A 24,814-nucleotide genomic window follows, 5' to 3' on the forward strand; every position below is an offset into this window, starting at 1 on the left:
GTTGCATTTCTATCTATTCTCATAACCTTTGTAGACCACAAACCGACAAACAGATCTTTGAAAATGTGGTTAATTTATCGATGACTGAAAAAAAGCATTGTTCACACCATTATACACACACGGTCAATATCATACCGCAACTTCCCAAAAATACGCTGATACACATTATGAGGCTACTGCGTGCTGTCTGTCTTTCTTCTGTGTGCAAACTCTCACTGAACTACAGCATTTCAACTACACTGGATCTTTGGGCAGCACTTTCTTTTACAGTGTCTTTATACCATGAAATACTATGGCAATTTAACAACAAATACAAATAGTTACCACTTCATTTCCAGATGGTATGAAGGCACTTTAAGAGAAAAAGTGTTGGGAGGGGCTAATGATTGTTCTTCAACCCTGGTCCTGAGGAGTGCAGGCTTTTGTTCCAGCCTAATTCGAACATACCTGATTCAACTAATCAGCTAATCATCAAACCATTGAATAAGGTGTGTTAGGGCTGGAGTAGAGCAAAACGCCTGCACTCCACTAGCCTGGAATTGACACGGAATATTGCTAAGTTTACAAGATGAAGGGCTCGATTCAATCAGATCTGCGCTAGCCGACACCCGCAGAGCTGTTGTTTTGACTGTCTGAGGTGGAACCGTGTTACACCTGTCAAAATTCACAAGCGGCTCCCAGTATTATACCTATCGTGAACATTGCCATCCCAATGCAGCCTTGTTTACAAGTTCGAACACTGGAATGTGTGATGTAATCTACACATTGATTTAGCTCATAGAAATCCTCATTATTTCATTGAGTGAGTTTCAGTTTGAGCGTCATTATTTATGTATAGTCTACACTTTCTCGTTCTGAACGTCTAACGCGAGTGGGATGGGTGTGGCTTCATGACAATGACTACGAGCAGCTGCTCACCGATTTGACAGCTCCAACCCAGTTACAACTCCGACACCGCCAAAACTTCAGCTATGTGGGTGTCTGCTATCGCGCGTTAACGCTTCATCTGATTGAATCGAGCTCTAAGTGTGGATTCTAGGCTAGCTCTCCAGGACCAGTTTTAAAGATGCTGTGATATGTTATCTAAGCACTTAGCTTAGCACCAGAGACAGGGTCCAGGGCAGAGGCAGGGTTCCCTGGTCTGTGCCGACCTGATCACCAGACCCTTCACCACCTCTACAGTCCCAAACACAGGGAACAGTCTCTCTGTGAAGGTCTCGTTGTACGTGTAGATGTGGGACCTCTTCTCCACATCGTAGAAGGAGAGCTGGCCTTGCTCATAGTCCAGGTAGACCCCCACCTTCCTGGGGACCAGCATCTGGGCCAGCGGGGTGGAAGGCACCGTCAGGGCCTTGAGGTCTGAGCCCCTCTCCAGCCGCAGGGTGAGGTAGCCCGTCTTTGTGTTGAGGGAACTATAACCCTTCCTTTGGGCAGAGGCTTTAGCCACGCCCAGCCGCCAGTCCCGGTTGCCCACTTCAACTTCCCAGTAATGGCGCCCAGAGGTGTAGCCCTCGTTTCCCAGAGCGCACCACCAGCCATCGAAGCGACACGTGCCGTTAGGGATGTCTCGCCGCTCCAGGCCACAGCACATGCGCTTGTCATCGTTGGAGAGAATGAGGTCAGGGTTGGCTGTCTTGGGGTCAAGGGTCACTTCCTCTGCAGCGTCACAGATCCAGTTCCATACTGAGAAAAAAAGTTGTTAGGGTTAGAAATGGGATGACTGTATTTACAGTTTCCTTTACTCCTCAATAAAGCATGAGTCCAGCATGAGTTTCACATACCATTATGGGGAATGTAGCGTGCTGCATCTGAAAGTGTTAACAAAACTGTGGTTAAAATACTGTTAAAGTTAAATCTTAACTCATTTTCTGTTACGTAACTGCAAAGGAATGTTTGTCCATTCCTCTGGTGTCTACTGGAATTAGTTATTTCTTTAATGTTTTATCAGTACCAATTGGCAGCACTTCAAGTGATTCATCAACCATCCCAGCAAACATGCCCACTAAGACTGGTCCCGTGTGGCTCAGTTGGTAGAGCATGGCGCTTGCAACGCCAGGGTTGTGGGTTCAATTCCCACGGGGGGACCAGGATGAATATATATGAACTTTCCAATTAGTAAGTCGCTCTGGATAAGAGCGTCTGCTAAATGACTTAAATGTAAGACTGTCTTTAGACAGGCAGCCCAATTCTGATCATTCTTTTTACTAATTGGTCTTTTCACTAAAGATCTGATTTGAAAAGGTCTGATGCGATTGGTCAACAGACCAATTAGTGGAAATAAATATCAGAATTGGGCTGCCTGTGTAAACACACCCATTGGCACAATGTGGGCCCAATGTGGGCAAAAATATTGGCACCATGTAAGCTGCACACACTGGGCCGATGGGCAGCCCTCACTGCCTGAAATAAACCCATATTTTCCCAGAAAACATGCCCACACTGGCATGATGTCGGCCCGATGTGGGCTAAAATAATGGCCCTATTTGAGCTGTCCACCTTATACATTTGATCTATTATTTAACCCTCAAAGGTATTTAGCGAATGACAGCTATCATACATATATTTTTACAAGAGAAACTGCTAAGTTCCTCATATGTCACATGCACTTCTTTCTTTCTTTTTTTTCATGATTGGCAGTGTACTAGATCAGAATGAATTTGCATCACACAACAGAACACTTAAACTGGAACGACACTCTCAGTAACGGGTTACACAAAAATAACTGTGTGCTTGGTGTGGGCTTGTTGTGGGCTAGCCTGTGTTGGGCTTGTTGTGGGCTTGTTGTGGGCTAGCCTGTGTTGGGCTTGTTGTGGGCTAGCCTGTGTTGGGCTTGTTGTGGGCTAGCCTGTGTTGGGCTTGTTGTGAGATAGCCTGTGTTGGGCTTGGTGTGGGCTTGTGGTGGGCTAGCCTGTGTTGGGCTTGTTGTGGGCTTGGAGTGGGCTAGCCTGTGTTTGGCTTGTTGTGGGCTAGCCTGTGCTGGGCTTGGTGTGGGCCAGCCTGTGTTGGGCTGGTGTAGCCTGTGTTGCCTGTGTTGGGCTGATGTAGGCTAGCCCTGATGTGGGCTAGCCCATGCTTGACTACCATGTTGGGCTGATGTGGGATGGTTGTGGGCTAGCTCATGCTGGGCTAGAGTGGGAATGGTATGGGCTAGCCTGTGCCCACCTTGCCCTGGTGTGATATCTTGACCACTGATCGATTATTACCCTTCATCAATACTTAGTGGCATAATCAAAATAGTCATCATCTCTCATTGTCACACATTGACACACCTGTGATCTCCAACATCTCTTTGTCACTGATTGCTGTTATACTTGTGTAAGGGCTATATTCAATCAGATGTGTGCTAGCTGACACCATGTTGCTGTTGTTTTGGCGGTGTTAAGGCGCCCACATTCTAGGTTCGGTTGCTCCTAGCGGAACTCGGCTAGGCAAAGCGAACGTCTGTGCCTTGCCATACTCCCTTAAAAGACATTCACTTGAAAAATGAGAAAAAAGCATCAATATTACTGTTTGTCCCTCTTTAGATGCTGTAGCAACAACATAGTCAATAACACTCCCTCAAAATACTTAAAATTAATCTAAGATCAATTAAGAAATCTGTAATACATTTTGACGTCTGAATCGCGCAATTTCACATCTAACAAAGATGTATGGTGCCGTACTTCTCAAGTAAAACATTGTGCATGAAAACTAGTGGTCTCTCGTTGAAAGACAACACTTCATTGAAGAATCCCGTCCCTAGTTCTCACTCCGACTCAAACATCCCAACAAAAAGAACTGCTGAACACCAAAACGTCACAAAATGTCATCATAATACATGCGCAAATGTTTCGACTGGGAAGCATGTGACAGGCTTTAGAGCTGTCAAATCCACAAACGGCTGCGGACATTATATCTATTGTGGACATTGCCATTGGCTGCACCGAGCCACATTTAGAAATCCCATGCAGCTGTGTTTACAAATCTGAACACTGGAATATAATCTACATCTCCATTAGGCTGATAAGAATCCATATTATTTAATTTTATAATTTTAAATTTGAGCGTCATTATTTCTATACAGCCTACACTTTCTCATTCTAAACTTCTAACGCGATTGGGACGGGTGTGGCTTCACGATAATGACCACGAACACCCGCTCACCGATTTGACAGCTCCAACGCAGTTACACCTCCTGCACCACCAAAACACCAGCTATGCGGGCGTCGACTAGCGCGGGTTAACGCTTGACCTAATTGAATCTAACACTTTTTTGATGACTCCAACACGTCAGAGCTCTACACACCAATCTTCTGACTCCTCTGTCTTCTGATCAGCCACTGCTTGGTTACGTCCTCCTGCAGACACAGAGGAAAGGCTCGAGTGAGTTTATTCGTGTGATATGTATCTAATCAGACACATGAATTGATAATAAGTTGGTTTACATGAACATCTTAGTCATTTAGCAGACGCTGTTATCCAGAGCGACTTAGAGTTAGTGTATTCATTTTAAGGTAGCTAAGAGAGACAACTGCATATCACAGTCGTAGTAAGCAAATAGTTGCCTCAATAAGGAGCCATCAACAATCAGTGCTAATAAGAAAGGAAAAGTGTGAGTGTTAGGTCAAGACAGGCAAGGGTGTTCGTTTTTATTATTTGTATTATTTTTTTGTTGTTGACTCATTGACACTCACACACCTTGTCAGGGCTGTCTGCACTCAGCACGACCCACATGACCAGCTCCATGGCTGGGAGAAGGTTCGGCAGACGCCCCCTCCTCCACTGGAACTCCAGATCATCCAACATCATCAATACGGGCTCACCGGGCCAGATACTGGGCTGGAGAGGGAGGGAAGTCAATATGGTTATTACTTTATATACTAAGAAACTAAAAGAGGGAAGGAGAGGCGGGATTTAGAGGGAGATGGCATCTTCTGTTAAGGAAATGAGTATATTTTCTTTCTTTTTTTAAAATGCACTCAACAATTTACTGGATAAAAACATTCATGAAATAGTGATATTGGATCATTCTCCGGTATCATGCTTAATAACACAGTAATAGAAAATACATTTAGCGACAGAATTTGGAGAATGAACAGAGCGCATCTTCTGAACCCGAATTTTATTAAACACGTAAACAAAAAAATTCTAAACTTTACCATTACAAATGTAAACATAGAGGACAGTATGTATCACTAGCCACTTTAAACAATGCCACTTAATATAATGTTTACATACCCTACATTACTCATCTCATATGTATATACTGTACTCTATACCATCTACTGCATCTTGCCATCTTTATGTAATACATGTATCACTAGCCACTTTAAACAACGCCACTTTATTTTTATATACCCTACATTACTCATCTCATATGTATAGACTGTACACTATACCATCTACTGCATCTTGCCTATGCCGTTCTGTACCATCACTCATTCATATATTTTTATGTACATATTCTTCATCCCTTTACACTTGTGTGTATAAGATAGTTGTTGTGAAATTGTTAGGTTAGATTACTCGTTGGTTATTAATGCATTGTCGGAACTAGAAGCAGAAGCATTTCGCTACACTCGCATTAACATCTGCTAACCGTGTGTATGTGACAAATAAAATTTTATTTGATTTTGATTTGATTTTGACAGGGAAAAGCCGACCCCCGATATAATCTGGGGTGCATTTAAGGTGTACATTAGGGGAATGAAAATCTCATACTCTGAAATAGTTACATCCGATTTCAAACTTAAACTTAAAGAAAAATAAATCACTATCTTAGAAAAAATGTATCTGAACTTAAGCAGGAATACAATCTTTTACTTCTGAAGAGAGATAACTACAGGTTAAACTTAAATAAAGCATACAACTTAATGGCAAATAAACCAGGTACATATCTCGCAGCTCTCATAAAACAAATACATGTTAAACCAGTTATAATTTTAAAAGATAAAGATACAAAAGCAGTATTTAGAAACAACAATGAGATGAATGATAATTTTAAAAGTTTCTATGAAAACGTATATAAATCAGAATTAAACAACAGTGGGATAGATCCTATGTCCTTCTTTGACTCAACAACTCTGAACCAACTATCAGCAGACAAAAAAATCTTTAAAAACAGTGATCACCCAAGAATAAATATTGGATACTGTTCAAACATTCGCACAGAGAAAAGCACCAGGGATGGATGGCTTTCCCATAGAATTCTATTCTAACATTTTGGGATAAAGTAGCCCCCTATCTACACAAATGACAACACACGTCACTGAATTCAGTACTTCTTAGTTCCATGTATCAAACAGTTATTTCAGTTATATTAAAACCAGGAAGATCTGGAGAATCCCTGATTATAGACCCATAACTTTATTAAATTGTGACAATAAAAAAGCTTACAAGCAATAGAATGGCAAAAGTCTTACCAGACTTCTACATATCAATCAAGCAGGGTTTAGTAAAAATAGACACTTACAAACAAATACAAGAACATGTTTCAGTTTAACACAACACGCAAAAAACAAGATATGGATTCATCAATAATGGCTGTTGATGCAGAAAAGGCTTTTGATCGTCTTTAATTGCCTTTTCTATTAAAAACGTTGTAAGCTGACAACTTTGCAGCTTAAATAATCAATTAAATTAAAATATTATATAAATGTCCTTAAGCAAAAATATACATGAATACAGTGCCTTGCAAAAGTATTACACAAATTCTTATTTTCAATGACGGCCTAGGAACAGTGGGTTAACTGCCTGTTCAGGGGCAGAACGACAGATTTGTACCTTGTGGATTTGAACTTGCAACCTTTCGGTTACTAGTCCAACGCTCTAACCACTAGGCTACCCTGCCTATATCTAAGTGATCTCTTAGAAAAAAATCTAAACTATTGGAAAAAATATTTTAAAAGAACTTATGTTGGCACAAGATGGAGGGAAAGTTGGAGCCTAACTAATGAAATTCCATTTAATGAAAATGTACGCTTAATCCAATATAAACGAATGTATAGAATGCATTACACAAGAGACAAAATTGACAAATTCTACAGTCCCATGACAGAGTCGTCTCTCAAGTGTAAAACTAATAATGACTCAATAATCTATGCTTTCTGGGAACGCTATTAAGTCTGGAAGTTGTGGGCGGAGCTAGAAAGTTGGCTGTCAGAAGTATTACAATGTAAACTTTCTTTTAATCCGTCTGTCTGCATATTTTAAGACATGGCATATGGGGTGTAGTGAGATCCCCAATGGGCTAGACGATTCCTTTTTCCTCACTCATCTTGAAAAACAGGTGCTAAAAACTTGGAAGTCAATGAACACAATGTAAAAAACAAATGATTTATTATTGAATTATTGAAATAGCATGGACGACCAAGAAAACCATTTTAAGGCCAAGTGGCAAACAATAATGCAGGCACTAGGCATGAGGGTGTGAGAATTCGGGACTGGGCAGATGAGATGTAGTCATTGTTTGTGTGTCTGTAAATTGTTGATGGTATGTTTTTGGAATGTAAAAAAAAATGGAACAACATTTTTTGTTAAATAAATGAAGAGCATGTCATATGAGAAGGAGAGGTGAGGATGAACTGGGACAGGGAGCTGCTCCTTAATTACAGAGGTGTCAGAGACGGAGGGATAAAGAGAGCGAGCGAGAGAGAGAGAGAGCGAGAGAGAGAGAAAGAAAATGAGAGTGCGAGAGAGAGAGAGGGAGAGAAGAATAGGAATTGGAGCAAGAGTAAGTCTTTAATCAAATAGGTGTGACAGCCTTGGAGTCTGACAGCAACAGAAATAGAAGAAGAGGGAGAGAGGAATACAGAGAAAGGGAAAGAGAAAGAAGGGGGAGGCCAAGGGATAACAACAACTCTAATAAGTTAATCAGTAAACTACTCGCTGTGCCAGAGAATAAAATTAGATAAAGAAGGACAACGTGTCTTTGTTAATTTGTCAACAATAAGTAGTATTGTAGTACAACCACTTTAGTAATACACTGGACTCACAGGAGGCTGCTGAGGGGAGAGCGGCTCATATTAATGGCCGGAACGGATCAAATGGAATGGCATCAAATACCTGGAAATGTGTATGATGTATATGATACCATTCCTCTGATTACGCTCCAGTCATTACCACAAGCCCGTTTTTTCCAACTAATGTGCCACCAACCTCCTGTCGTAGTGACCCAATCCCTCCCCTATTCCATACCTCTAGTTTGTTTCTGAGCTGGTGTGTCCAGTCCATGATGACCCGTTTGTGGGATGCCATGTCATACTCTCCACCTGTCTCCAGCATACACAACAGGTGACCGTTCCACTCCCTCTTCTCTGGCCTGTCAGCCTGGAGCTCTGTCTGGATGCTCCTTGGCTGCAAAAGCAAAGGACATGGGTCAATAAAGAGATCATTAAGTAAAAACTACATAAACAAGTCTCACATCAAGGCATGATAATAGTTTATCAACAAAGAGAACAATGACAAATGTTTGATTTCAAGAAATAAAGGCCTTTAAAGTAAAACTTAGTTTCACTTCTTTCAAATACGAGTGCTCGCCTGTACTCTATTCTCCAGCACGGCAGCCCACTCCACTATGCATTCTCTACACACACTGGGAGGCCAGGAGTCTTCATTGGTCCAGATGTGGGCTAGGACATTTGACCTCTGCAAAGAGAGAGAGAGAGAGAGAGTTAATAGTAGAGAGAGTGGTTGTGTGCATGTGTGTTTGTGTATGTGTGTACCTGACACAGTCTGTTGAGTTCCCTGGCCAGCTCCATTATAAACAGCTGACTCTCCACTAAAGGTTCTTTCTTCTCATTTGTCACTTTCTTACGAGACTCCTAGAACAGAGAGAGCAATGGATGAGAGAGATGAGGGTAAAAAAAAAATCACTAGAAGCACTGCTACACAGATAAACCACAGAGGGGAAATTAACCATCAGTACTATTATCCTTGTACTGCATTGGGCAGTAATCTTGGTAATCTTAAACAAATATACTTTAAAACAAAAGTATACACCTCACACACATGGTTATGGGCTAAAAAAATGAAACACCTGTACCATATCAGATATACTGTAGTGTTGAAATGTATTACATTTTGAGTTTGCATCCCAATATTACACTTTATATACATCACAGAAGACTGAAATATAACAAAACCGCTTGACATAGAAACACCAGATTTTCTGCGTTCATATCTTAAAATCTTTTTTTTATTATGAAAATATGAAAAATACTAAATAACATTCCACCCATGAGGCCACTAGGTCATTTGACTGCAGGAAAGGGCAACGAGGTGTCTGAGAGTTGAGGTGTCCCAGGGTCGTACCTTGAGGCGGATCTTAATTTTTTTTGCCGGCTCGATGAGGAACTGGAGGCACTCCTTCATCATGTTGGCAGCTGGGGGGGAGAGAGAGGCCCTGTGGCACAGTGATACACAGCTTCAATATGCTGGCATGGTGATACACAGATTTAATCGCTGGCGCAGTGATACACAACTTTATTATGCACTGGCACTCACTCTGTCAGTGCTAGGCTTGATCTACAGCTGACTGGGCTCCAATAGCACCTCAAATCGATGTGTGTGTGTGTGTGTGTGTGTGTGTGTGTGTGTGTGTGTGTGTGTGTGTGTGTGTGTGTGTGTGTGTGTGTGTGTGTGTGTGTGTGTGTGTGTGTGTGTGTGTGTGTGTGTGTGTGTGTGTGTGTGTTGTTACGAAACCAATAACTAGTCCACTGATTTTTCTGCACTTGTTATGTTTAAAGGTCTTAGGCCTAGCTACACTGCACGGTCTGTAACCTGATTTGATGTGTGAATAAATGTGAGAAGTAGGTATATGTGACCAGGTGTTCAATGCGTGTACCTAGGAGACAGCCACCTTACCTTAAGTCCAGTGCTAGCCCAACATTGGACTAAAAGAGCTTAACGTTACTCCTTAGTCCAAGGACCTTACATGTTCTGTTTAGAGGTGAATTGGCTCTGGCAGTCAAAACAGCCAAATACTCCATCTAAACGTGAATCGATTCTCAATTGCGGTGCGGTTCTAGAAACATAAATCCCTCTACTTTCATATCACATCAAAATAATTTCACAGATGAAAAATACACACACACTGTTTAAACCTGAAAGATAAGGTCCTCATAAGACATGGCATATGGGGGTGTAGTGAGATACCCATTGGGCTGGACGATTCTCTTTTCATTCATCTTGAAAAAACATTAAAAACGTGGAAATCAATGAATCCGCCATAATTAACACAATGGGAAAATCGCAATGATTTATTTTCTGAATATTTGAATAACATGGAGCTAAAAACGAATTGGTACAACCGATCGACCGTTTGGCCCCAGTGGTGTTGAATCAGCAGCACCCCCCTGGCCAGTCTCCAGTTAGTTTGATGTACAAGAGGGTACATTTTCTGTCCTTTTTGTGACAGAGGCCGCAGGGGAAAGTGGCCAAAAGAAGATGCAATTCATCAACTTTTAAAGGAGAACACAGCAGAGTAACAATGATGCTTTGTGTTTGGAAATGTTGCCTACAAAGGATTTTCATAGCTGGTTGGTTGTTAGGGTTATTTTGGAGGCACTATGCCATCACCTTATAATAACACCTTGAAAGGACTTATCCTTAATCAGGTGGCGTTACCCTCCTGTGAGGTTTTGTTCCAACCCTGCCCTAAAACAACTGGTTCTACTAATAAGGTGATGCTCAGGAACTTGATTCGTTGAATTAGGTGTGTTATAGTTGGGTTGAAACGAAAGCCTGCATAACCAGTATCTCTCCAAGAGGAGGGCTGGCCACCACTGTTCTAACACAGTTTGACCAATAAGAGCCCCTTCCCCTTAGACCTGAACTTGTAACTTGTCATTTAGACTTATTGGTTTAGATCAGAATTGACATAGGAATTTAGGCATACACGCCAATATTTATGCACCATATTACTACGCAAAGATGGGAGTTTTGAATGAGACAGTTGAGCCACTGAACCTAAACGTGATTGTAACACTTTCACAACAGGTGAACCTGCGTCTTCTATTTCTGCGGTCTAAACAACAAGCGGGATTAGCGCATGTCCAAAACGAGTGACTGGGACACGTGCGCGCACACAGTGACCGGGAGAGTCTACCGAGGACACCTGCAGAACCCGTGCCACTAATCCGGTTAACGAATTAAACGGAGTTGAGTAAACTGTAATAAACATAAAGCCAAATTTGTAAACACGACAGGCAATTTCCGGCGAAACATAATAACATAGGCTATCTAGTTAATGGACACCTTTATCATTACGCACCTGTAATTAAAGGTTTATTTAGGCTATGCATTAGGTGTATTGTAGATTGTAGTGGATTTGAGATAAGAGGAGATCCCGGATTATAACTCACCTGTCCCTGACCACAACCTTAGTGACTTTCTATTCTAGGACACACAAAACAACACCTCTGGCCGGTAAGAACAGATTATCACAACAGAGTGGGCTGGATGTTTCATTTGGACTGGTTCCAAAGCGTAATATCACATGAGTAATACCATTATGAAGCCTATATAATAAGAACATATATTGACACAATACTTCTGTAGCTGACCCGACCGCTCCCCAGAGCGCACAGCGCAGACATCTTAAAGTAATACAAACGATTCCACTTTCAGGGCGCATCATGCAGAACGTTAAACAATTCTCCAAACATATCCAAACTCAATGTTGCAAGACTAGCTTGGATAATGCAACCATCATTTTATGCGTAAAGCTTGCGTCTATAGTAGCCTACATTGATTATTTTAGACATCGTGGAGAAACAAATAAGAACATATTGCATTGAAATTAAGATGTCTGAAGCAGAAATACTTACCTAGGGAATGGTTGTAGTCCAGAAAATCACGTAAATGTTTTCGGTGGGAGTAGGGCCTATGACTAACTACTGTTGTAGCCTACTCTGCACCTCACTACCGTTATACATGCGCCAGGCTCTATCTACTGCAACTGCATTGAGTGAGTGAGTGAGTGACCTCATTGGCACCACGCTGTGCGAATAAAAGTTCGGGTGTTTCCGAAACATTTACGAATACAGACGAAACAGGTAGACATCTTTGTTGGGTCTTCACGCGTTTTGATAATTCACTTTGTTTTCCACAAGAGGTCGCCAGAGTATAGAATCTCATTTACAGCGCGTCAATTTGAGAGACCACGATTAAATGACAGAAACACTGTAGCCATTCAGTGTGTGCAAAATGAACCAGTCTATTCTGAAACCGAGTAGGCTGGCTTCAATGTTTTTGAGTGAAAATTGTTTATTGCAGCTGTCACTGACATTTCCAGTCCAACCTCCCCAAAATGTGATTCATGTAGTCTATTTGGACATTGATATCATTGACATTTCCCTATCTATAACAGCCTAAGGGAAGGGTGTCTCGGTATGTTTTAGACATGCGGAAGTGTGAGAAAGCTATGACGCATTGTTAAATGACAGGCGGTACAGTGCGTCTATATCTGCGCTAATAATATTAGTTATGCCTCCGAAAGACCCGCTGCTCGGGACCCTCAAAGGTAAGAACATACTGCAAATGGACCCCGAGTGAATGGAGACATGCATATGGGGGTTATGTGTTGTTCATTTGTAGATACACAGACAGGAATAGGCTGAGCGAGAGTATCAGCAGATATTTACTCAGCCTAGTATAGCCTAATCATTAGACAGACGCTCCTACATAGGTGGCGCAGGTTACGCTCATGTGCTGCAGCAGGGACTATAGAATAAGTACAGTCTTCTACCAGAAAATTGCTTTATAGTCTATATTTTGTGAAGCATGTGTTATCTCTGAATGTTAGACATATCATCCATCTGCTGTATGAAATATTTTGAAGGATCACTTTCCGATTTTACTATTGGAGCTGCATCTTTGATGAATTAATGCAGTTTCACTGCACCTTTTACCTCTATTTTATTCTATCACTCAACCACCTGACGCAATATAGTGCTGGTGAAGCCTATCAGACACTATGCAAAACACAAATAGACAAAAGCAGCGATGTTTTCAGGTTGCCAAGTAACTGGGTCCTCCTTGGCCATCAAGTGTGGAAGAGGTGCCCTTTGTCAGTCAACATCATACAGCGAAAGGAAAGACACCACCCACATGTCTGCCATATGTTGTCCATGTATTGTGCATATATCACAAGCCTACACAGAAAATTGGCCAGTGTTAAAACGACAACCAAAATCACTGTAACAATGTTTTTGCATAACACTAGTAGGAGTTAACTATAGATTAATGTAACGGATGTGAAATGGCTAGCTAGTTAGCGGTGGTGCGCGCTAATAGCGTTTCAATCGGTTACTTCACTCGCTTTGAGACCTTGAAGTAGTGGTTCCCCTTGCTCTGCAAGGGCTGTGGCTTTTGTTGAGTGATGGGTAAAGACACTTCGTGGGTGTCAGTTATTGATGTGTGCAGAGGGTCCCTGGTTCGCGCCCTGGTCGGGGCGAGGGGACGGACTAAAGTTAAACTGTTACATTAACACTAGTGTTTAACATAAATAACACTGTGAGTGTTAATTACTCCATAGTGTTACATTTGAGTAACAATGGCAAGTCTAATGCGGTGTTCATTTTTTTTTACATTATAAAGTGTTGCATTAACACTCAAAATGTAACAGTATAATAAAAGTACTTTTTACACTCTGTAGAGTAGGACCATATGTTATCTGGGATGGTGTTAAAATTAAGTCTTGAACTATTGATTTAAAACGTCTAAATTGACTGTGTATGGTCTATTATTGTGTCTATGTCTGCCCATTATGATTCATGCATTGTTCCCGCAACGCCTGTGCACATACAGTATCTACCCAATGTGGCCCATGTAATGTGTGCACACATATATTGCATTGTGTGTATATTTTTTCTCGTCCAGTATGCATCCTGAACCTGCAGACAGAAGAGGGGACAGTGACAGATGTCAACCCTCACCTCTCCTCCTGCTGTGAATTACTGGAGCTCATCCTCAGGAAGGGCCTTCAACGTGAGTATCATAACAAAGCAAAGTCATACAGACAGGAGTACAGTACATTAGAGCCTGCCTACATTCTAACTAGTGTGTGTCTCCCTCAGAGCCAGTCCTTGGTCTAGTACACAGGGACTACTGGCAATGTTTCGAGCAACTCCTCCAACACGACAACTGCGGCAGGTAAACTACCTACAGCACATTTAGAGATTGGGTTCTAGAAAATAACATACAGTGACTACTAACCCCCCTGTTTTTGTCTTGGCTCCCTCACTGGTGTGTGTGTTCCTGTGCGTGTAATCTAGACTGAGTACTGTGTCGCTTGCGGTTGAACAGACCTTAGCCTGCAGGAAGCTGTTGTCAGCTCAGGGACGAGGACGCTACCTCCTTAGGCTAGCCCTCAGACGGAGGGTTCTAGAAGGAGTCATCAAACACCTGTTACACACACCCAAAGTACTAGAGGTCTGTTATCTCTCACTCATATTGGCTCTAATACCTTGTTGTTACATTGTTGTAACATTACAATTGACATTTCTTTGATGTTCAGTAATTAGGCTATATTCCAGTTATGTTTGAATAGGCTGTCATATCATTGACTTGTTTTACTGGTTTCTATTTTCCAGTGGTACAACCCAGCTATTTCACTTCTTAGGAATGAGGAATTTGTGGGTGAGGCTTTTCTTCTCTTCCTGATTGTTTTGTTTTCACTGAATGGTTGGTGTTGGCATTGGCCTTAATATCAGGAAATGATTTTCATCACAGCAGATCAAATAAAATCACATTCTATTGGTCACATACACATATCTAGCAGATGTTTTTGCGGGTGTAGCGAAATGCTTGTGTTCCTGACTCCAACAGCGCAGTAGTATCTAACGATTCACAACAATACACACAAATCTAAAAGTAAAACAATGGAATAAAGAAATATATAAATATTAAGACAAGCAATGTTGGAGTGGCATTGACTAAAATACAATAGAATAGAATACAGTATATACTGTACATATGAGTTGATTAAAGCAGTGTGTAAACATGATTAAAGTGACCAGTGTTCCATTATTAAAGTTCAACTTGTGAAGTGTCCAACAACACTCATGATGACTGAGTCAAATATCCTTCCTCCCTAAGAGCCGTTCATGTCCCTGCTCATGGTCCTCTCAGAAATGGAATTCAAACTGGACATGGAGGTACAAAATGTTTCCTTCCCTCTCCTGTTTGCCTGACTATGATGTGGTTGATGCACAGTGTCAGAAAGCACGAGGCAAGTCTCTGCTTAGACTGTTGGCCTAAAACAAAATGTTGCAAATACAAAGTGTTCTCAAAACATAGAATGTCACTGCTCACATCAGCAAAATGTCTGCCTTTTCACTTAAGAACTGCAGTTTTCTGGATGAGAGCTGGCTTCTACCGGTAAGATATTGAAATGAGCCCTGTACAATCTCAGATCTATGTATGACCTCCCTGCCTCATAGTTAGTCTGTGTATATTTTGCCTATTGAAGTGAGGACTATGTCTGTGTTTTCCAGGTGTGTGATATGTATGAGGCAGTACCCTGTCGTGAGCTAGGGATGGTGCTCAGGTAAGTGGCAGTGTTTGTATCCTTCCTCATAATACAGTCATCCCTCTCTCTCTCTCTCTCTCTCTCTCTCTCTCTCTCTCTCTCTCTCCTCTCCTCTCCTCTCCTCTCCCACCTCTCTCTCTCTCTCTTCCCCCAGGTATCTCAGTGGCCGTGTCTTTGTCCTGAAACTGTTGCCAGGTAGCCAGGCTCAGGTGGACAAGTGTGTACATCCAGGTGACATCATTGATGAGATCAACGGAATCTCCTTACGGAATGCCTGCAATGGACAGGTAAGGAGACCTTTACAAAAAAAATAGCTCCAGCCCTAATCTAACACACCTGCTTTTTAGTCAGCTGCTCCTCAGGACCATGCAAAATCATCCGACTTAGTATAAAAATAATTAGTCAAGCAGTGCATTTCAAACACAGATTCAACCACAAAGACCAGGGAGGTTTCCCAATGCCTCGCAAAGAAGGGCACAAATTGGTATATGGTTAAAAATAAAATCAAAAAGATATTGAATATCCCTTTGTGCATGGCAAAATTATTAATTACACTTTGGATGGTGTATCAATACACAGACACTACAAAGATACAGGCGTCCTTCCTAACTCAGTTGCCGGAGGGGAAAGAAACCGCTCAGGGATTTCACCATGAGGCCAATGGTGACTTTAAAACAGTTACAGAGTTTAATTGCTGTGAGGAAACTTATGATGGATCAACAACATTGTAGCTACTCCACAATACTAACCTAAATGACAGAATGAAAAGAAGGAAGCCTGTACAGAACACAAATATTCCATAAAAATATTCCAAAACATGCCTCCTGTTTGCAATAAGGCACTAAAGTAAAACTGCATAAAAATGTGGCAAAGAAATTAACTTTATGTCCTGAATACAAAACGTTATGTTTAGGGAAAATCCACACAACACATCACTGAGTACTACTATTCATATTTTCAAGCATGGTGGTGGCTGCATCATGTTATGGGTATGCTTTTCATCTGCAAAGTTTTTTAGAATAAAAAGAAACAGCACAGGTAAAATCCTAGAGGAAAACCTTTCAGCGGGACAATAACCTAAAATACAAGGCCAAATATACACTGGAGTTGCTTACCAAGACGACATTGAATGTTCCTGAGTGGCTTAGTTACAGTTTTGACTTAAATCAGCTTGAAATCTATGGCAAGACTTGAAAATGGCCGTATAGCAATAACCATCAACCAACTTGACAGAGCTTGAAGAATTAAAAAATATTAATGTGCAAATATTGTACAATCCAGGTGTGCAAAGCTCTTAGAGACTTACCCAGAAAGACTAAGCTGTAATCACGTTTTTTTTTATAACAAATGTTAGAATTTTTCTTATTTGACACTATCAGAATTCCAGTCGTTAAATAAAGGTTAAATAAAATTCCAATAAATGTTATACACCTTGATCTTCAAGAATAGGACTTAATGGTTTATAGGCCCTGCCACATCCGATGAGCGTCAGAGCCGGTGTAGTACGACTCGATCTTAGTCCTGTATTGACACTTTGCCTGTTTGATGGTTCGTCGGAGGGTACAGTGGGATTTCTTATAAGCTTCGGGGTTAGAGTCCCACTCCTTGAAAGCGGCAGCTCTAGCCTTTAGTTCAGTGCGGATACTGGTTGGGGTATGTACGTACGGTCACGTTGGGGACGACGTCATCGATGCACTTATTGATGAAGCTTTGGCAGATGTGGTGTACTCCTCAATGCCATTGGAGGAATCCCGGAACATATTCCAGTCTGTGCTAGCGAAACAGTCCTGTAGCTTAGCATCTGCTTCATCTGACCACTTTTTTGTTGATCTAGTCACTGGTGCTTCCTGCTTTAATTTTTGCTTGTAAGCAGGAGGATGGAATTATCGTCACATTTGCCAAATGGAGGTCGAGGGAGAGCTTTGTATGCATCTCTATGTGTTGAGTATAGGTGGTCCAGAGTTCTTTTCCCTCTGGCTGCACGTTTAACATGCTGATAGAAATTTGGTAAAACTGATTTAAGTTTCCCTGCATTAAAGTTTAAACACTAAGGTAACCTGCCTGAATGACTACCGACCCGTAGCACTCACATCTGTAGTCATGAAGGGCTTTGAAAGGCTGGTCATGGCTCACATCAACACCATTATTCCTAGACCCACTCCAATTTGCATACCGCCCTAACAGACCCACAGATGATGCAGTCTCTATTGCACTCCACACTGCCCTTTCCCACCTGGACAAAAGGAACACCTATGTGAGAATGCTATTCATTGAGTACAGTTCAGTGTTCAACAACATAGTACCCTCAAAGCTCATCAATAAGCTAAGGACCCTGAGACTAAACACCTCGCTCTGCAATTGGATCCTGGACTTCCTGACGGGCCGCCCCCAGGTGGTAAGGGTAGGTAACAACACATCCACCACTCTGATCCTCAACACAGGGGCCCCTCAGGGGTGCGTTCTCAGCCCCCTCCTGTACTCTCTGTTCACTCATGACTGCACAGCCAGGCACGACACCAACACCATCATTAAATTTGCAGATGACACAACAATCGCCGACAACAACGAGACAGCCTATAGGGAGGAGGTTAGAGACCTGGCCGGGTGGTGCCAGGACAACAACCTCTCCCTCAACGTGATCAAGACTAAGGAGATGATTGTGGACTACAGGAAAAAGAGGACCGAGCACGCCCCCATTGTCATCGACGGGGCTGCAGTGGAGCAGGTTGAGAGCTTCAAGTTCCTTGGTGTCCACATCACCAACAAACACCAAGACAGTTGTGAAGCGGGCATGACAAAACCTATTCCCCCTCAGGAGACTGAAAAGATTTGGCATGGTCCTCAGATCCTCAAAAGGTTCTACAGCTGCACCATCGAGAGCATCCTGACTGGTTGCATCACTGCCTGGTATGGCAACTGCTCGGCCTCCGACCAAAAGGCACTACAGAGGGTAGTGCGAACGGCCCAGTGCATCACTGGGGCCAAGCTTCCTGCCATCCAGGTCCTCTATACCAGGCGGTATCAGAGGAAGGCCCTAAAAATTGTCAAAGAGTCTAGCCACCCTAGTCATTGACTGTTCTCTCTGCTACCACACGGCAAGCGGTACCGGAGCGCCAAGTCTATGTCCAAGAAGCTTCTAAACAGCTTCTACCTCTAAGCCATAAGACTCCTGAACATCTAGTCAAATGGCTACCCAGACTATTCGCCACTTTCTGTTGTCATCTATGCATAGTCACTTTAATTAACTCTACCTACATGTACATACTACCTCAACTAACCGGTGCCCCCGCACATTGACTCTGTACCCTGTATATATTGTTATTTTTTACTGCTGCTCTTTAATTACTTTTTACTTTCATCTCTTATTCTTATCCATATTTTTTTCAACTGCACTGTCGGTTAGGGGCTCGTAAGTAAGCATTTCACTGTAGGGTCTACTACACCTGTTGTATTTGGCGCATGTGACTAGTAGAATTTGATTTGAGTTTGATTTGCTGCTCCAGATACACAAATAGTCTAAAGAAGACCAGTTTTATTGCTTCTTTAATCAGGACAACAGTTTTCAGCTGTGCTAACATAATTGCAAAAGGGTTTTCTAAGGATTAATTAGCCTTTTAAAATTATGAACTTGGATTAGCTAACACAACGTGCCATTGGAATACAGGAGTGATGGTTGCTGATAATGGGCCTCTGTACACCTATGTAGATATTCCATTAGAAATCGTCCGTTTCCAGCTACAATAGTCATTTACAACATTAACAATGTCTACACTGTATTTCTGATCAATTTTATGTTATTATAATGGACCAAAAAAATATCTTTCCTTTCAAAAACAAGGAAATGTATAAGTGACCCCAAAATTTTAAATGGTAGTATATGGTAGTATACATACAGTTGAAGTCGGAAGTTTACATTCACAATTCCTGACATTTAATCCTAGTAAAAATTCCCTGTCTTAGGTCAGTTCGGATGACCACTTTATTTTAAGAATGTGAAATGTCAGAATAATAGTAGAGAGAATGATATCTTTCAGCTTTTATTTCTTTCATCACATTCCCAGTGGATCAGAAGTTTACATACACTCAATTAGTATTTGGTAGCATTGCCTTTAAATTGTTTAACTTGGGTCAAACGTTTCGGGTAGCCTTCCACAAGCTTCCCACAATAAGTTGGGTGAATTTTGGCCCATTCCTCCTGACAGAGCTGGTGTAACTGAGTCAGGTTTGTAGGCCTCCTTGCTCGCACACGCTTTTTCAGTTCTGCCCACAAATTTGCTATATGATTGAGGTCAGGGCTTTGTGATGGCCACTCCAATACCTTGACTGTTGTCCTAAGGCCTTTTTGCCACAACTTTGGAAGTATGCTTGGGGTCATTCTCCATTTGGAAGACCCATTTGCGACCAAGCTTTAACTTCCTGACTGATGACTTGAGATGTTACTTCAATATATCCACATAATTTTCCTTCCTCGTGATGCCATCTATTTTATGAAGTGCACCAGTCCCTCCTACAGCAAAGCACCCCCACAACATGATGCTGCCACCCCCGTGATTCACGGTTGGGATGGTGTTCTTCGGCTTGCAAGCCTCCCCCTTTTTCCTCCAAACATAACGATGGTCAATATGGCCAAACGGTTCTATTTTTGGGTCATCAGACCAGAGAACATTTCTCCAAAAAGTATCATCTTTGTCCCCATGTGCAGTTGCAAACCGTAATCTGGCTTTTTAATGGCGGTTTTGGAGCAGTGGATTCTTCCTTGCTGAGTGGCCTTTCAGGTTATGTCGATATAGGACTTGTTTTACTGTGGATATAAATACTTTTGTACCTGTTTCCTCCAGCATCTTCACACGGTCCTTTGCTGTTGTTCTGGGATTGATTTGCACTTTTCGCACCAAAGTACGTTCATCTCTAGGAGACAGAACGCGTCTCCTTCCTGAGCGGTATGACAGCTGCGTGGTCCCATGGTGTTTATACTTGCGTACTATTGTTTGTGCATATGAACGTGGTATCTTCAGGCGTTTGGAAATTGCTCCCAAGGATGAACCAGACTTGTGGAGGTCTACAATCTTTTTTCTGAGGTCTTGGCTGAATTCTTTTGATTTTCCCATTATGTCAATCAAAGAGGCACTGAGTTTGAAGGTAGGCCTTGAAATACATCCACAGGTACACCTCCAATTGACTCAAATAATGTCAATTAGCCTATCAGAAGCTTCTAAAGTCATGACATTATTTTCTGGAATTTTCCAAGCTGTTTAAAGGCACAGTCAACGGACTTAGAATTATGTGAAATAATCTGTCTGTAAACAATTGTTGGAAAAATGACTTCCGTCATGCACAAAGTAGATGTCCTAACCAACTTGCCAAAACTATAGTTTCTTTACAATAAATTTGTGGTGTGGTTGAAAAACAAGTTTTAATGACTCCAACCTAAGTGTATGTAAACTTCTGACTGCAACTGTATATATATATATATATACAGTACCAGTCAAAAGTTTGGACACACCTACTCATTTTTCTTTATTTTTACTTTTTATTGAAGACATCAAAACTGTGAAATAACATATATGGAATCATGTAGTAACCACAAAAGTGTTAAACAAATCAAAATATATTTTATATTTGAGATTCTTCAAATTAGCCGGCCTTTGCTTTGATGACACCTTTGAAAACTCTTGGCATTCTCTCAACCAGCTACACCTGGAATGATTTTCCAACAGTCTTGAAGGAGTTCCCACATATGCTCAGCACTTGTTGGCTGCTTTTCCTTCACTTTGCGGTTCAACTCATCCCAAACCATCTCAATTGGGTTGAGGTCGGGTGAGTGTGGAGGCCAGGTCATCTGATGCAGCACTCCATCACTCTCCTAACCCTAACCCACCTCCAGCCCTTACACAGCCTGGAGGTGTTTTGGGTCATCGTCCTGTTGAAAAACAAAAGATAGTCCCACTAAGCACAAACCAGATGGGATGTCGTATTGCTGCAGAATGCTGTGGTAGACATGCTGGTTAAGTGTGCCTTGAATTCTAAATAAATCAGACAGTGTCCCCAGCAAAGCACCCCCACACCATCACACCTCCTCCTCCATGCTTCACGGCTGGATCCACACATGCAGAGATTATCCGTTCACCTACTCTGCGTCTCACAAAGACACAGCGGTTGGAACCAAAAATCTCAAATTTGGACTCATCAGACCAAAGGTCAGATTTCCACCGGTCTAATGTCCATTGCTCGTGTTTCTTGGCCCAAGCAAGTCTCTTCTTATTGGTTTCCTTTAGTAGTGGTTTCTTTGCAGTAATTCGACCATGAAGGCCTGATTCACGCAGTCTCATCTGAACAGTTGATGTTGAGATGTGTCTGTTACTTGAACTCTGTGAAGCATTTATTTGGGCTGCATTTTCTGAGGCTGGTAACTCTAATAAATTTATCCTCTGCAACAGAGGTAACTCTGGGTCTTCCTTTCCTGTGGCGGTCCTCATGAGAGCCAGTTTCATCATAGCGCTTGATGGTTTTTGCGACTGCACTTGAAGAAACTTTCAAAGTTCTTGACATTTTCCGGATTGACTGACCTTCATGTCTGAAAGTAATGATAGACTGTTGTTTCTTTTTACTTATTTGAGTTGTTCTTGCCATAATATAGACTTGGTCTTTTACCAAATAGGGCTATCTTCTGAATACCACCCTACCTTCTCACAACACAACTGATTGGCTCAAACGCATTAAGAAGGAAATCTATTCTACAAATAATATTTTAACAAGGCTCACCTGTTAATTGAAATAAAGAAAAACCCTTGTATGACTAGGTGTGTCCAATCTTATGATTGGTGCTGTATACAGCCACACCTTAGACAAACCATATATTTATTTAATATGCTGTACAGGGCGTTTTTCTCTTTGAATATCTAATTGAGACATTGTGCTTTTATGTGTGTGTGTTCTCAGGCAGGTGTGGTCCTCTCCAGGCTTAAGGGGCGTCCCCTGTCCCTGCGTGTGTTACGGTGGTGTGTGCAGGACGGGGGTGTATATCGCCCCATCATCAAACTCCTAAGAGCTCTTAGAGAAGAGAACCCCTCCCTGCAGCTAGGCCCCTCCCCTTCCTCCCAAGAACCCACCAATCAGGGCCAGAGGCCCACACCCTCTCAGTGCCTCAAAGAGGGAAGGCAAGTCTGAGAGATTGTTGTTGCGGTAATGCATCTGTTATTGGTTTGCAGCCCGCTAATAAGAAAGCAATTTGGTGTTATTACCAATGATGTATATAAACCCTGGATTGCTATGCATTGGACAATGAGAGGCTTTGAAGCCACCGGTCGGCAATATTGGCACTCCCCAGAAGAAGCAGTCCTCCATAGGAATGAATGGAATTCTACAGAATTTCAATTAAATGTTTCAAGTACAAAATGACATGTATTTAGTATTTTTTGTGGGGACAGTAACATTAGTACTTTCTGCAAATGTTACTTTAAGGGACATTTTTTATTTTGTCATGTTTTAATTTTTATGTTCAGCTAACATAATATAATTAATAAAATGTGCATTAATTTGTAATAGGATAAATGTAACGAAAACAAACGTAGACATTAACAAATGCATTTCTATAGCTTCCAAAAAAAAAATTGCAACAGTGGGGGAGTTCCAAGATGGAGGTGAGGTGTCATCAGCGGTGGCTGTTAGTCATCTAATGTATATATAAATGATTAGGTACTACCATATTGCTTATACCAATCCCATCCATTCAGATCTACAGTGTTCAGGGCGTAGGGCTATTTGTAGTGTCAAACTGAAATCTGTTTCTAATCTCTTATGTTAAAATAGTACACAGGCATGTTTACCTCATCTGAGTCACTAAACCCCTCTCCCCCCACAGAATTGTGTACATTGTGCAGTTCTTGGGAAAGACAAACATTGGAATGGTAGATATGTTATTTGAACATTATAATTACATGTTGGTGTGTATTATCTTTGCGTTTCACTGTTTGAGAAGATTTTTTATTTTGTACTATTTGCACATCAATTGTGGTGTGTTGTGTACTTGTGGTTATTGTGTGTTAAATTGTGTGTGACCGCGTTTAATCTCTTTTCTTGACAGTATGGAGGCAAGGAGGTGCTTCAACATGGAATCCCCCTGGTCTTACAGCAAAACCAGCCCCGCATGGTACTGACAAATAGAGACATGCTGACCTGACTAGTTTGTTGTAATCTGTAATCTAACTACTAACCTCTCACTTTCCCAACAGGAAGTACTTTTAGACCTTAAGGAAACCCACTTGATCTGCACTGAGAAATCCAATATGACCGTGAGTAACGGGATCATATCACACGTTGGCAAACAGGTTTTGTCCAGTGGATCAAAATTATATAGGGTTGTTGAAGTTCTCATCATTTTCCCCTTTGTGTGTTTAGGAGTTGTTCCAGCATCATTACCCAGAGATCTCATGTGTAGGGCGGTTTGGCCAGCCGGACTATACCGTCTTTGCCTTCTGCGTAGTGTGAGTATTAATAAAAAACATATCAGCCATTATATATCAGAGAATAGTCACAGACCTTCTCACCATTGCAGCTATATTCCAAAAATACAAATGTTACAACCTTAGACAACGTGCCTTTTTAGTTTGTGCAAAAGCACACTCAAATGAGTCATTCCTTATTGTACAGTAGACTAAATAACTGGACAGGAATAGTAACACCATCCTGTTTTCCTGTCGCTCACACCTCCCCAGCTATAAAATGCCCTTAACCAGATTTAGGATCTGTTTACACGATCCCCCATCCTAACAATAACATTCAGGAGGGGAAATAGAGAACAGTTCTTAGATCAGCATCTAGGGGCAGCCTCATTGAATTTCTAAAGCTCTCCTCTGGAGAAAAGCATTAACAGCAGTGAAGCATCCAGAGCTGCACAGGGCCATTGCTTGAGAGCAGATGTCAGAAGGTGTAATTGGCTCCGTTTTCAGAGACTCCCCAGAAACTCCTCAGTCAACAGGATTCTACTGTGTGGTGCTTAGAGCCAGCGCGGTCAAAGAATGTGAGGAGATAGTCAACCGTATCGGTGAGTATAATTGAAGACAATGAAATATCTCTGGTATGAGCATTTCCTGTTGTGGGATGCCATCAAGACCGTAAACATTTGAAATATCCTCCCATTCCAGTCACATTTCAAAAATCAGATTTTTCCTCAATTCCACAGCTACCGGTTTCAAGCACACGGAGTGGTTCGTATGAAAAGAAATCCCTTGACAACGTGATATGTGCCAAACCTCAACATGTTGTGGTAATTGAATAAACACATGCTCTGAAAAATACAAGTGT

At 41.7% G+C, this 24,814-nt stretch overlaps 2 protein-coding genes across 2 annotated transcripts; one reads left to right on the plus strand and one right to left on the minus strand.

Moving 5' to 3' along the window:
* Positions 1-54: 54 nt before the first annotated feature.
* LOC129829034 (butyrophilin-like protein 9) lies at positions 55-11,950 on the minus strand. The gene is made up of 9 exons (XM_055890470.1): positions 11,808-11,950; positions 9,292-9,382; positions 8,703-8,801; positions 8,518-8,625; positions 8,176-8,334; positions 4,678-4,818; positions 4,286-4,337; positions 1,782-1,808; positions 55-1,683 (listed from the first exon to the last, which is right to left on the minus strand). Exons 2-9 carry the CDS (start codon positions 9,352-9,354, stop codon positions 1,097-1,099), a joined length of 1,236 nt encoding a protein of 411 aa, XP_055746445.1. The 5' UTR covers positions 9,355-9,382; positions 11,808-11,950; the 3' UTR covers positions 55-1,096.
* Positions 11,951-12,206: 256 nt separating this feature from the next.
* si:ch211-250n8.1 (uncharacterized) lies at positions 12,207-24,810 on the plus strand. The gene is made up of 16 exons (XM_055890473.1): positions 12,207-12,502; positions 13,861-13,968; positions 14,058-14,133; positions 14,256-14,412; positions 14,574-14,619; positions 15,079-15,137; positions 15,325-15,360; positions 15,477-15,529; positions 15,666-15,798; positions 22,451-22,668; positions 23,373-23,418; positions 23,595-23,660; positions 23,743-23,802; positions 23,909-23,994; positions 24,460-24,554; positions 24,693-24,810. The coding sequence occupies exons 1-16, from the start codon at positions 12,466-12,468 to the stop codon at positions 24,725-24,727; spliced, it is 1,311 nt and encodes a 436-aa protein (XP_055746448.1). The 5' UTR covers positions 12,207-12,465; the 3' UTR covers positions 24,728-24,810.
* The last annotated feature ends 4 nt before the right edge of the window (positions 24,811-24,814 follow it).

The sequence above is a fragment of the Salvelinus fontinalis genome, chromosome 30 (assembly GCF_029448725.1).
Source record: "Salvelinus fontinalis isolate EN_2023a chromosome 30, ASM2944872v1, whole genome shotgun sequence".
Lineage (NCBI taxonomy): Eukaryota > Metazoa > Chordata > Actinopteri > Salmoniformes > Salmonidae > Salvelinus > Salvelinus fontinalis.